The sequence below is a fragment of the Equus quagga genome, chromosome 15, assembly GCF_021613505.1.
Source record: "Equus quagga isolate Etosha38 chromosome 15, UCLA_HA_Equagga_1.0, whole genome shotgun sequence".
NCBI lineage: Eukaryota > Metazoa > Chordata > Mammalia > Perissodactyla > Equidae > Equus > Equus quagga.
This window is the reverse complement of record NC_060281.1, coordinates 81,332,754-81,346,757: the sequence shown is the minus strand read 5'-3', so window position 1 is coordinate 81,346,757 and position 14,004 is coordinate 81,332,754. Positions and strand designations below refer to the sequence as shown.

At 48.0% G+C, this 14,004-nt stretch overlaps 1 protein-coding gene across 1 annotated transcript in view; it reads right to left on the bottom strand.

The window, feature by feature from the left end:
• Positions 1-5,849: 5,849 nt before the first annotated feature.
• Positions 5,850-14,004, bottom strand: part of SVOP (SV2 related protein) — a 45,590-nt gene continuing 37,435 nt past the window's right edge. Inside the window, exons 13-16 of the mRNA XM_046641032.1 lie at positions 13,373-13,484; positions 12,381-12,462; positions 7,452-7,541; positions 5,850-6,056 (exon numbers count right to left, since the gene is read on the bottom strand). Coding sequence (XP_046496988.1) covers positions 5,850-6,056; positions 7,452-7,541; positions 12,381-12,462; positions 13,373-13,484 — 491 coding nt within the window. The remainder of the gene's footprint in view (positions 6,057-7,451; positions 7,542-12,380; positions 12,463-13,372; positions 13,485-14,004) is intronic.

Below are 14,004 nucleotides of genomic sequence, written 5' to 3'. Positions count from 1 at the left end.
TGGCTGGCCGTAAGCTAAGTGAGAGAGCCAAGATCTAAGAGTTCCTGTTCTAATCATAATAATATTTAATAATTATAATTATTATTATAGCTAAAATTTGTTGCATTCTAACCAGGCTCTGTGCTAAAGTCTTGCACGTATTACTCATTTAATCCTCACCCCACCCCACCCCGCAGTGCAATTGCTATTATTCCCATTTCATAGATGAGAAGACCGAGGCACAGAGAGAGAGTACGAGGTCAACAGCTGGGAAGGAGTAGAATGGAGATTCAGGGCCAGAAATGATGTGATTTCAGGGCCTCATTTTCAACCACTGCACACGACTGAATCCTGGGTGGCAGGGAAAATACACAGTTGTGAGGGACTCGGTTGGGCCTCTTCCCCAACTCACTCTGCAAACACATTGAAAAGAGACTACTTCTCTCCTCCTCCTTGCCCCCTTTGGACTAAGACTGGGGGACTCTCACAAGATTGGGGGGGCCACTTCTTGGTGCTCGGATGGCACACAGCATTTAGTTTTTGACCAAAGTGGTTACTTTATCTAATCTAAGACTTCCCAGGGAGAGCAACTCCCACCGGTCAAGGTTAGTTGTCCGCAGGAACCCTATAGGACTCAGAACACAGTGGACTCGCAAAATTCTACGGGGCCGGAAAAGTCCACATTCAGACCCAAAGTGGCCCTCCTGCTCTTTCTGTAAACGGTAGGAAATTTTCCAATGGGGCTTCTTCTTAACTCTGTCCTGAAATTCAGAATAGAAGCAGCATGGGGGAAATTCTGCGACCCACACGGCCCTGTAGACATGGTGAGGCTAGAATTCGTCACTCTCCCTTCGCCTAACCTTCCTGTCGCTTCCCTGAAGATGACCTCCAACCGTATTTTCAATGACTTCTCGGCAGTTTGCTGAATTTAGAAGAGGTTATTTTTCCCCATTGAATTGTCTTGGCACGTTTGTCAAAAATCAATGGACCATAAATGTATGAATTTTTGGACTCTCAATTCTATCCTGTTGACCTGGATGTCTATCCTTACGCAAGTACCACTCTGTCTTGATGGCTGTAGCTTGGTGATAAGTTTAAAATCAGAAAGTGTGGGTCTTCCAACTTTAGTCTTCTGCTTCAAGATTTTTAAAAGTTTTTTGGCTATTCCGGGTCTTTCGCATTTACCTACGAATTTTACAATGAACTTGTCAATTTCTGCACAAAAAGCCAGCTGGGGTTTTAATAGGGATTCTGTTGAATTAATACATCAATGTAGGGACTATTGAGTGACACCTTAACAACAGTAAGTTTCCTGATCCATGCTCATGGACTATTTCTCCGTTTATTTCGATCTTCCATTTCTCCAGGCAATGTCTTGTAGTTTGTAAAAGTCTTACGCTCGTTTTGTTCCATTTATTCCTAAGCGTGTTATTCTTTGCGATGCTATTGTGAGTGGAATTGTTTTCTTCTTGATGAAGTTAGAAAGCACTGTGTCCTCGGGCGTGGTGGGGGTAGGGGTATTGAAGTGGTTCATTATCAAATATTCTCGATTAATCGAGAATGACTCTAGTGATCTATCTGGCTGTTCCAATGGCAAAGAATCAGCATACGGTCAGGTACCACCTGTGACTAAAGGCTGACGGAAATCACTGGATCTTCAAGGAGCTGAAAGGGCTTCAGGATGTCCTAGAACTTCGGCTCTGGCACCCTGTGTGCCTCCCACAACCCTCTGCATCCGCCATTAGTGCCCAGATCACTCTGCATCGCAAGGATCTGTTTACGCCTGTTCCCCAGACAATACCGTGAATGTGTGAACATAGGGGCCGTGTCTTATTCTTTTTTTTGCATCCTCCATGTTGAATATCATGCCTGATACCCAGTAGCTACCCCATGCTTACTGACCACATGGCGTGGCATGATCCATGATAGAGAGTCATGATGAACAGACTTGAGAGTTTACATATATGGGTTACAGACAAGGCAGTAATTGTCTGTGCCACCCTGTTGAACGGGGCAGCCCAAACCACCATGTTTGTACCTCTTGACCCCACCCCTCCATGACCTAACTTAATTGGACCAGGACTGGAACCAACTTGGCCAATCAGTTTCTTCTCATCCTGAGAATTTGGAAGTGTGACACTGAACAGCTGAGTCAGATATGTCTGCAGAGCTGAGTTATGAGGCCACGGAGCCGGGTGAGCGGAAGCCGTATGCACGGTTAGGCACATCCAGCAGCCAGGAGGAGGCAGAAGGAATCCAGTCTGCAGAGAGGGGTGGAAACGAGAGCTACAGATACAGAGAGGGGCTGCCTCGGACCCTGGAGGCTCTCCAGTTCCCCATTCCAATGTGTGAGGCCAGGCTGGACTTGACTTCCATGAGATCTTTCTAACCTTTCAGAGGCTTCCCACTGGCAGCCCATCAACCCAAACTGGCCTGCACATGAGTTTTATTTGGCTTACACATCGTTGAAACATTTTTGATCTAACATACCAAAATTTGGAGATTTTGTATAAAAGTCCAGATTCCTGTCTTGAAAATCAGGGGATCCCCCCCTCCGGTGCAACAAAATCAGCTGGAGCTGAGTAGCAGTCCCCCTTCCACCAGCCAGGGCCGAGGCTTTTTACTCTACCACAGTTCTTCCCTCTTCCTGCGGTTCCTTCGCCTCGTTTCACTCATTTGTGAAATGATTCCTGGCTGTCCCCTCTGGGAAATAACTACCTACCCCGGTCTTATAATAAAGCAGTACTTCCTCATTTGAACTAGTCAGAGTACGATTTCTGTTCCTTGCAGCTAAAAAAGCATTGATGGGAACTCTGTGGCAAGGCTCTTCTCATCCATCCCCCATCCAACAACCATCACTTCCCTCTTCGTGTGAACAGAACCCCAATTTTGCATTCCAGAGGCTGTGGGTATCCCTTGAACCTGTGGGAGGTAGGCCCTTCTTTCTCCAGCCCTAGGGAGGACTCTGCTGGGATGGGCATGTGACCCAGGTCTGACCAAGGTGAAGCAGGGGTGGATCTGCTGGAAGACTTCCCTTCCCAACCGAAAACAGACCCCTTAGAAAGAAAACTTTCTGTGACTGCTCCTTCTCCATTCTACCTCCTTTGAAAAAAAATGTGATGCCCAGCACTTCAGCAGCCATCTTGCAACCATGAGGTTTCATGCATAGGGTCAAATGGCCAACATAACAGAGGATGGTGGAGAGGAAAGGCAAAAAGAGCTGGGTTCTGGATGAATCTTCCCTGGAACTGCCTGACTCTGGGCTTGTTGTTAAATGAACAATTAATATTCTAATGGTTTAAGCTACCATTGATTGTTTTTGCTGCTGCTTGCAGCACCAGATATCCCTGGTTTGTTAGTAGTAACCAAAGGAGACTCTTGATCTCATCCTTCAAGGCTCTCTGTTGCTTAACGTCATTTAAAAATAATGAATGTCCATACTCATTTCAAAGCGCATGGCTAAGGTGCACTTTCATGTCATTGCCAACACAGCCGTTTACGTCTTCCTGAGAATACTTGAAGTAAGGGAAAGAAAGAAACCAGATAACCCCGGCTACAGTGAACATCCTTGGGCATTTTCTGAAATCTTTCCTAACACTGGCAGAAACGGATGACATTTCCATTAATGGAAACAGGAGATTTTGGGTAGTTCAAAATTAGCTACAAGCGTTTTCAGCTAAAGGCCCCGTGTATTTCAGAGGCTCGGGCAATGTTTGTGGCAGCTCTTATATCGTTCAATAACATTGATTTTTTAGAAAGGGCAGGCAATTGAGAAGGCACAGTTTTAAACTTTCATTATCTCGAGAAGAGAAAGCCTCAACTGTAAACCCCTTTACCCCAGCCCCTGGAGAACATTTCTGCCCGGCAAGCGCTCCTCTCTCGCCGCGGCCCCCAGCTCCTCCAGGTTATTTGAGGGTAAAAGGAGTGGATTCGCTCATCCAGCAGTAGCCGGCCAGCTGGAAGGCAAAAAGGACAGCAAAGCTTCTGTGTTCCCCAGGAGAGCTCAGCAGACCAGAAGTAATTAGAGCTCTAGTCACTCAGGCTTCAGGGAGATGTGGGTGTCAGGGACAGGCGGGTCTGCCAAGCCACCTCCCCTGGGACAGCCTGGGCCCATAGTTCAGGGATGTGGAATTGTTTGCAGTCGACCCAGGACCTGAGCCCGAAGAAGTTGCCCGCTCCACACCATTAGAAGAAAGTGTTGTCTCCCACAGACTCAAAGTCACAACGTTGGCAGCCAACTGTGCAACCTTTTCCCCTTATTGGAAAGATTATCATATTTGGAAATAATATTTGGGTTATCATGTTTATCATATTTGGATCATCATTGTGGGAAAGATCATCGTATTAAAGCATTGAGACTACCCTGGCTGGACAGTGGGCAAGACCATTCTGTTGAACTGTCACTAGGACATTATGACAAACGAACAAACTTGGACCCTTGCAATGTCCATCACCAACATGTTTTAATAAGAGATGAACGGAGACATTCGTTTTCCTCGTCATGTTTCCCTCAAGCAGAGGGTCAGTCTTCTCCAGCTTTTGCTGGCATCCAGCACCTTCTTCCCTCCTTCTCTAGATTCCCTGCCTTCATGATGGGGAAGAGGCTCATGGAAAGCAGATCCTGGAGGTGGACGTTGTCTGCTGAGACATGGCGCCAGCCCTTCTTCCCAAGGCCAACCCCACACCCAACCGCCCTCCCTGCTCTTCCTTTGAAAATGTACACGTTTCACACATCCAGGCCCTCCTGTGCCTCCCCAGCCCACAGCATCCCTGCCATGGGTTCCAATGCTGAACCCCAGGAGCTGCCTCTATGTGAGGACCAAGCCAGTCCTTGACAGCAAGAGGCTGCCGAGAAACCAGGGAGGAAGGAGTCCTGGTCCCCTGACGCCCACGGGAGCAGGTGGTTGGTGTAGCATCCTTTCGGTTTCTCTACCCATTGAACCACCCGCCCACGGTCAGAATCCAAAGCGCTGAAACCTGAGTTAACTGTTTTCTTTCCCAAGAGCCATCAATCAGCCTGGCCGAGGAGGGGGCCAGAGAAGAAGCCCCGACGTGCCCTCCGCTGCTTCTGAAGGGGAGGCCCCTGCTCGGGCTTTGGGCTTGATGCTCACCTCCCTTCGGCCTCCGTCCCCAACACCCCGGGCGAACCACTTTCTGAGGTTGTCATCTGGCGCCAGCCCAGCTGTGCCCACAGACACATTTGGATGCCTTGGAGTCAAGGACAGCAACTCCAGAGGGGGCCAGGTGGGGGGCGTGTGGCTCAAGTTCAAATGTTATGTCCATCTGCCAGAGTCTCCACTGCCCAGGCCCTGGGCAGGGGATCGGAGGGGCCCCTTGTGAGGGAGCGTTTCTCAGACTCAAGAAAAATCTGCTCAGGCCACACCTGGGTCACCCGCAATTTCAAAGAAGAAAGCTTGGGGCCGTGGGTGGAGGAGAAACCTCCTGAACAGGTCCAGATGGTGGGCGGCAGGTGTCGACTCCCCGGGCAGCTGGTCTCCCAGGGGTCTGGGCCTGGACTGTATCTACAGAGATCTTTGGGCTGTTGTTCACTGAGGCTGTGACCGGCTGACTGTGGTAGCCAACCCGTGCCACCTGGCACTCTTAATGTGGCAGTTTTCCCATGCAGATCCACAGGTTATTAACAAACCTCCCCCCACACATACAGAGAACCCTGGAGCAAACACCTCCCCGTCCTGGGGTGGATCTCGATGAATATGAGCAAACAAAGTCAAGACACAAAACCCTGTTGGCCCAGGTCGTCCTCCAGGGTGAGTTCTTGATGTCGGCAGTGACAGTCGGTGCCCCAGCTGGGCTCCGCCAGCTCCCCGCGCTCCACAGCCTCCAAGACCAGCACAGTCCCCCATCAGTCGCTACTCCTGAGAGCCAGAGTTCGACCTGGTGACGCCTGTGCCGAGCGTCCCTCGGCCGACCATCTCCTGGCCCCACTCCCGGTGGCTGGACTCCTGTAGTCCGCGGCCTTTGGTCTCGATGGGCAGAAAGCAGGAGGCCAGGGCAGCCAGGAGGCAGCAGCCACTGTACACAGCCAGCGTCAGGTACACGGAGGATTCCAGCATCACCTGGGGGAGGGAGACACCCGCTGGTGAGAGCATCCTTTCTGAAGCACGGGCTCCACCGGCCACCCAGATAAGACTGATACCGCCAGGTCACCCTGTGAGCACTCTGTGTGAGTGAACCGCTTAGTCCTCACAGCAGCTCTGTGAGGTAGGTACTTGTCCCCATTTTACAGAGGGAACAACTGAGGCTCAAGGACGGTTAAGTAGCATCCCCAAGTTCATAGACACTCAGGATGGGGCTGGGGCTTGAACCTATTTGAACCCACGCTCAAAGACCAGCTCAGTGCCCCCAGCGGTCGATACTCCTGAGAGCCAGAGGTTGACTCCTGTGCTGTGTGTCCCTTAGCTGACCATCTCCTGGCCCCACTCCTGGTGGCTGGACTCCTGCAGTCCTGGGCCTTTGGTCTTGATGGGCAAGTCCATCAGGCTCGTGAGTCTGTATTCCTTATAACTACACTCTCCCCTGGGACAGCGCCTCTGCCGACTTGCTAGCTTTACGGCGTGCCGCAAAACTCACTTCCTCATCAGCCGAACGGGCATGAGGTCAGTGTCCACCCCTAATGAGGGCCTCACCCTGGAGCACTTTGGACCACGCGGGCACACAGCGAGCTCTCAGCCAATAGGAGTCAGTAGTGCATACAATGGCCAAACACCACAGCCCAGAACAGAAATACTTGGTGAAAACATGTGCTGGGGTTCTGTTTATATGAAATATCCAGGATAGGTAAATTCATGCAGACGGAAGGCAGATTCGTGGCTAAACGATACGGAGTTTTATTTTGGGGGGGATGAAAATGTTTCGGAACCAGATAGAAGTGGCAGTTGTACGACATTGTGAATGTGCTAAGTGCCACTGAATTGTTCACCTTAAAATGGTTAATTTATGTTATGTGACTTTTATCTTGATAAAAAAAAGTGATAAAAACAGAAAAAAATGAATTGGATATTTAAAAAAAGACTTCAAAATAAGATCCCTCAAAATGGATAGAAATGCTTCAAGACACAAAAATGGCTGCAAAATCCTGCAACTGCATCTAATTATCCAACTCAGAAACCAGGAACTGGACATTTGTTTCCCACTAAATCATGTTGGCCTCCTTGTTTTCATCCAAATTGTTTTGTGCCAAATCATATGACACTCCCCAGGGTCTTCTGCATGGGAAAGATCCGGGTTTGATTCCAGCTTCCAGCCTTCCCAGCTGTGTGACCTTGGGCAAGTGTCTTTAACCCTTCTGAGCCTCAGTTTTCTCATCTGCAAGCAACACTTCTTCCATAGGAAGATAATGCACACAAGATAATGCACACAGAGGGTTCTGCAGAGGCTCGGCGTATAGTGACCACTTGCCATGCACTGGCTCTTGTCACGCCCACCCCTCTAGGTTTGGGGGCGACCCCTACCTGAGCAATGAACGGAGTGATGAGAGCGCCCACTCTCGCCATGCCACTGCAGCTTCCTAGGCCCAGCGCTCGTGTCGCCGTGGGGTAGACCTGAAACACAGCCACCAACATGCGCTTGAGAAGATGCGCGTGGCTCCCTCCTCTCCAGCTCAGGGATGATGGGACTGACCCCCACAGGCGGGCCTGAAGTTAGGGTGATCCCTCAGGTGTTGGGGACCCTATTAAGGGGTGGGAAACCAGGGTGGGGATTCTCGCGCCATACGGGATAGGAAGTTCAACTGAGAAAGAGGGCAAGAGGCCAAGCCGTGGGTGGGAACCCAGTAAGGAGGTCCTGCCTGCCCGGGGTGGTCCCCGAAGACTCCACCAGGAACTGCTGTGCATTCGGGATCCAGACACTGTTCTACCTGCCACTTGTCTTTGGTTTACCTTGAAGCACTGGTCATGGACTTTCATAACGACAGAGATGGAAATATTTACATAGCTTCTCAGTTGGTACCCAGGAGTGGCCCCGTGCTTAGTGCTCCCTTAGGCAAAGTGAGAAGGGGCTGTGCATCTTCCAGGCCAGGGTCCTTAAGAAGGGGGCACGTCTCCTCCACACCCTTGCCCAGTCCGCTGGCTGAAAGGAGGGCATGGAGGCCTGGGGGCAGAGCTTCTCAATCTGGGTACTGTGGGTGTTCTGGAACAGGTCATTGTTTGTAATGAGGGGCCATCATCCTGTGCACTGTAGGATGTTTAGCAGCATCCCTGGCTTCCACCCACTAGATGCCAGTGGCACTTCTGTACCTGCCATTCCAGTTGTGACAACCCTAAATACCTCCAGACCTTGCCAAATGTCCTCTGGGGTGAACATCATCCTTAGTTAATAATTATCGGGTGAGGAAGTAGCAAGATGCAAGGATCTTGGGTCCTTGAATCACTGTGGGGATGAAAGCTTTGCCAACCCGGAGCACCCGTACTGGATGGTTTCATAAGTGAGAAACCCCTGTTGTGTCAATACATTCCATTTGGGGAGCTATTTGTTACAGCAGCGAGCACGCCCCTAACAAATACAGTGCTCAGTGCAGAAAGCCGGGAAAGAAGGAAAAACGTAAAGGGGAAAAACAGAACTCACCAGGACCCCAACACTCGGACATAACCACTGCCACATTCTCATGTATAGTCCTCTAGCTTTTCCTATGATTATATTCAGATATATGTTCGTCTATTTGTTCATTCAATGAATAGTTTTTGAATGCATACCGTATGTATTTATATATATTTAATTCACTCAATGACACAAGCCATATGTAAATACATTCTCCTTGTAAAAAATCACAACACCTAAATTCCCTTTCGATCCACTCCCCCTTCCAGGAAAATTCTACCCACAGGACCCCACTATTATGAAGTTAGGAACATATCCTCCCAGAGGTGTTCAAAAATATGTGTGTAGAAAATATATAGCATTGTTTCTGAAATAGAAATGGTATCATACCATACATATCAGCCTGCAACTCGCTTTTTCCACTCAGCAATATGTCTTAAAATCCTATTCACATCAGTATATAGACACGTACCTCATTCTTTCTAACCACTGCATTGTATTCCATAATGGATATTCCACAGTTTACAGTTCAATAGAGATGGATGGACATTGTATTAAGAGTGTGTGTATTATATATAATATAACTCTATATTCTATTATATAATAATAGAATGTAGCTGTATATTTTATATAGTTATATATGCTAATATATCAATAAATAAACATATTGATATTAACATATAATTAATACAGTACATACTAATATATTAATCTTATATTGAAATATAACTATAAATATCATATATAACTCAGCAATTACACATCTTGAAATTTATTTTAAAGAAAGCACACATGTGCCCGAGAATTTAGAAAGCTGATCACCTCGGCATTGAAAAATTGGAAAACAATCAAAATATCTCTTAGTACGAGCTATATTTAGTGCCAACCACATCTTAGGCAATTACATATATATTAGATACGTATATCTTTAATTGCATATACATTATACATGTAACTATATACACTATGTAATATAATATATGCAATTGCATACATGCCATATGTACATGCATATACGTGTATACACATGTAGCTGTGTATGTATTATAGATCATACGTATGCAACTATATACACTATGTTACACACCTATATGTAATTGCCTGGCCTATGGTTGGCACTCATTCTAACTTTTCAAATTGGATCAGTGAGTGAGTAGTGGGATCCTATTTTGTTCTTGCTGTCACGGAGCACGGCGAGCAGAGACTGGAGTGGGACGGTATCATGAATTCTCTGGTACCAAGCTCAACGCTCTTTGTTTGTCTCGGTCACACCCTCTCACTTCCTTCCCCTCCTGAATTATACTGAAGCAAATCCGAGAGCTGATATAATTTCATCCACTAGATGTTTCCATACACGCTGCTTTGAAGGCTTTTTTCCTCTTAGAAAAAGATTGTGGACCTTTCCCATGTCCATTTGGGTCATCTACAATAGCATGCTTTTTAAGGGCTGCACAGAATTCTGTTATTTGCATCAGCCATCAGTTGTTTAAGCAGTTCTTCATCGTTACACGTAGCTAGTTCACTTAGTTTAAATGAGGATTCAGCAAACTTTTCTTAAAGGGCCAGGGAGTAAATAATTTGGGCTTTGTGAGCCATAGGGTCTCTGGCAGCTTCTCAGCTCTGCCACTGTGACACAAAAGCTGTCGCGGGCAATAGCAGGAAAGGAGTGGTTGTGGTGTGTACCAATAAAGCTTTATTAGTGAACACTGAAACTGGGTATCATATAATCTTCACATGTCAAGAACTCATATTCTTTCAATTTTGCTTTCAGCCTTTTTAGCTCTTGGGCTGTCTAGAAGTGGTGGCAGGTTGGACATGGCTGCGGGCCACTGCTCGCTGAGCCCTGGCCGGTGCCGTTGTAGACCTGGGCCCCCAGTCCTGGCAGGGCAGGCAGTCTTCTAGCATCTCCTGATGCCCTTCGGGGAGGCTCCAGCAAGTGGCTCACAAGCCTTTGGAGGAGGCCAGATGCCGTAGGCACCAAACAGCAGGAGACCCAGGCCCTGCCCACAGGGAGCCTTAGGAGGAGCCTCCTCGGGAGGAGCTATCTGGGGTGACTAAAATACAGAGGGGAACAGATACCGAGGGCAAAGGAAGCAGGAGAGGGGGATCTGGGAGGGCTTCCCGGAGGAGGCAGGCTTGGAGCTGGGCCTAGAAAGTTTGGTGGAGGAAGCGGGGTTCAGGATGACCACTCAGAGTGAGGGCTCTGGAGTGCCATGCAGACCCATGGGCATGAGGGGCAATTTAGAACCCCCTCCCCGGGCACAGCCTCTGGGACACAATATTTCTTCCTCCCTGTTCTCCTATCTAAACTAAGATGAAAGAAAATACAATACACACAAAACAAATAACTCACAATCCCCGAGCGTGGGAAACGGACATGCTCAGATGCTCCTGTGTGGACTGGAAGTTGGTGCAACATTTTAGAGGGCGATTTTTCAGTTTCTCTCAATGTTTGTAACGTTTATAGGCTTTAACTCAGCAATTCCACATTTTGACATTTATTCTAAAGGAAGCACATGTGTGCACAAGAATATATATAAAGCTGTTCACCTTGGTGCTGTTTACAATGGTGAAAAGTCAGAAAGCAACCCAAATATCCATTAGTAGCAGAACTGTTATAAAATTATGATTTGTCCATACTATATTATATAGAATAGTATAGTATAAAATATATATAGTACATACACTACATATAGTGTGTATGTATATAGTATAATAAAGTATAATATATATTATATAGTCAAGTACAGTATATTATGTATAATATAGTATTACATATGATACATAGTATAGTATAGTATATAATATATAGTACATATACTATATATAGTGTGTATATATAGTGTAATAAAATATAACATATTATATAGTATAGTATACTATGTAAGTACATACACTATATATACTATAACATATATAGTATACTATATTCTATATATGTATAAATATACTATATATAGCATTGTAAAATATAGTATATCATACATACAGCATATAACACATATAGTGTATATATACGCTATATAGTACAGTATGGTACAGCAGCTGTTGAAAAGAACAAAGTAGGTCCACACGTCCTGTGCGCCTTGTTCTCCATCTTCCCATCCAGAACCTCCCTCCACCTTCCCTCTCCTCGTGCTCTGCCCTGGGGGCTGGCCTATGTGGACCACAAAGGGCTCCTTGGCCCTCTGGCTCCTCGCGGGTTCGGCCAATGGGAAGCCCCAGTGGGAGATGGGCGGGGGGGGGGGGGGGAGAGGGGCGGGGGTATTTATTCCTCAGCTCCTTCCCTTCCAGGTTGCCTCAGGCCACCTGTCCCTCAGCTAAAGGTCACAGCTTATCTCTACACGGCTCTCTCCTGGGACCCCGTAACACCTCCCTCTCCTCACCCCACTGGCCTTGGGTGGCAGCAGGGTCCCCAGCCACCGCCACCCATTGCAAGCTGTGGGGCTGTATCACTTTTTGGTTTCTCTAAGGCCTGCCCCACACTGCTGTCATTAGTCCCTTTATTAAAGTCTTCCCAGCTGCTCATTACCCAATTTGATACCTGCGCTAACATATATTAGTGTATATTTTTAAAAATCTGGAAAAACACACACTTGAACTATCGAAGGTCACCCCTAGGAAGGAGGAATCCAGGGTCCTTAAATTTTGGGTTCTATCCTCTGTGACATTTGGAACTTTTACATGAACATAAGCTTTTATAAGCAGAAAAAAATGATTGAAAAAGAAAAGAAGCGCTTCACAGACCCAAAGGCAAGCTTCCTTCTGAGGAGCCCGGCTGGGCATTTCTGGAGGCGGAGCCCCCTCCCTCCCCGCCCTGGCTGCTCCCAGACACCCCCTCTTACCTCAGGTGTGTAAACATAGGCTGCCTGGAAGCCTCCAGAAATAAACGCTCTTGCAATGAAGAGTAAGAGAGTGAGCATATTTCTGGGGAGAGAAAGAAAAAGTAGATGAGCAGGGGTATTTTTGTCACCTTGTTTCGGCAAAGTCCTATGTGCCCAGGCAGAGTTTATACCCTAGAAATTGGCCATGCCCGCCCTACCCGGACACGCGTTCATGCGCGCACATCGCAGTGCCTCTCTAAAGGTCTGCTTTTATAAGTCGATCATTCTCCAAAGCTCCTGACTGAGATGGAGACATCTGCGGTACCCAGGTTGGGGGCAAGGTTGGGGAGAAATGATAGAAATCATCCACAAGCCAGACAGGACCTTGTGGGGGCAGGAACTGAGCCAGGAACCAGCTGAGTCAGGGGAAGTAAATTTCTACTCAGTATTTTTAGGATAATCCTGATCCCTTGTTCCCATAAACATGTGAGAATACCAACATTTCAAGGTCTAGGCCACGTCTCCAGACCTTCCACAGATTCCTCATCAGGTTTGGTCTGGGCCCTCTCAGAGGTCAAGAGAGGCACAGGCCACGGCCACATTTTGAGGCTCTTGATAGATGGAAAAATGGAGAAATGCCAAAAGGAGATTATAAAACAGGACCTTGAAATATTTCCATTGAACAAATGACGACTTCTAACCAATTCACAAATTAAATAGCTAAACGCACGATCTCCCCGGGAGACGATGTCCAAGTGTCAATGTGACGTGTCGGAGCAGAGCCTGGACTAAGCAGCCCTCCCACCTCCACCCCCATCAGAGGCCCCAACTCTGAGCCCCATCTCTTGGTCAGTTATGAGGCAGCCAAGTGCCTCCGTCCTAGTGAGAGGCTGGGGAGATCCCTCAGATGACCCCCAAGGGGGTATAATCCCTGGCCTGCAGGCCCAAAGAGCCACGGACCACAACCTGAGAAATAAGCCTGCTGGCCAGACAGAGCCGGCGTCATGACCCACCTTCCAACACAGATGAACAGCAGGAGGCTGCAGAGGGAGAAGATGGCAAAGCACAGGGCCATGGTCTTCTTGCGGCCCAGGCGGTCGATAATCCATAGAGTCACAAGGACACCTGGAAGGGATCGGGGGCACCATGGTTGGCAGCTTCTGACGTGGCTCCCAATGCCCCCCACCTCCTGGTCTACACACGCTACATAATCCCCGCCCCTCGAGAGCAGGGGGACCTAGAGACTCCCTTCTCATGAAAAGGCAAAAGTGAGGGGCTGTCACTTCTGAGATGAGCTTAGAGAAGACCGTGACTTCTGTCTTGCTGGCATTCTCCCTCTCCCCGCCTCTTCTCATGCATTTGCCTTCAGGGAGAAGACCACCTGGCAAGGAACTAGAGGTGGCCTTTGGGCAACAGCCAATGAGGAACTGAGGCCTTTGGTCCAATGATCCTCGTGGAATCGGATCCTGCCAACAACCACGTGAGTGACTGTGGAAGCAGACCCTGCCCCAGTTAAGCTTTCGGATGAGACTGCAGACCCTGGACCAACACCTCCATTGCAGCCTTGCAGCATCCGCTGAAGCAGAGGAGCCCGGTCATCCACTCCCAGGCTCCTGAGCCACAGATACTGTGAGTCATAAATACG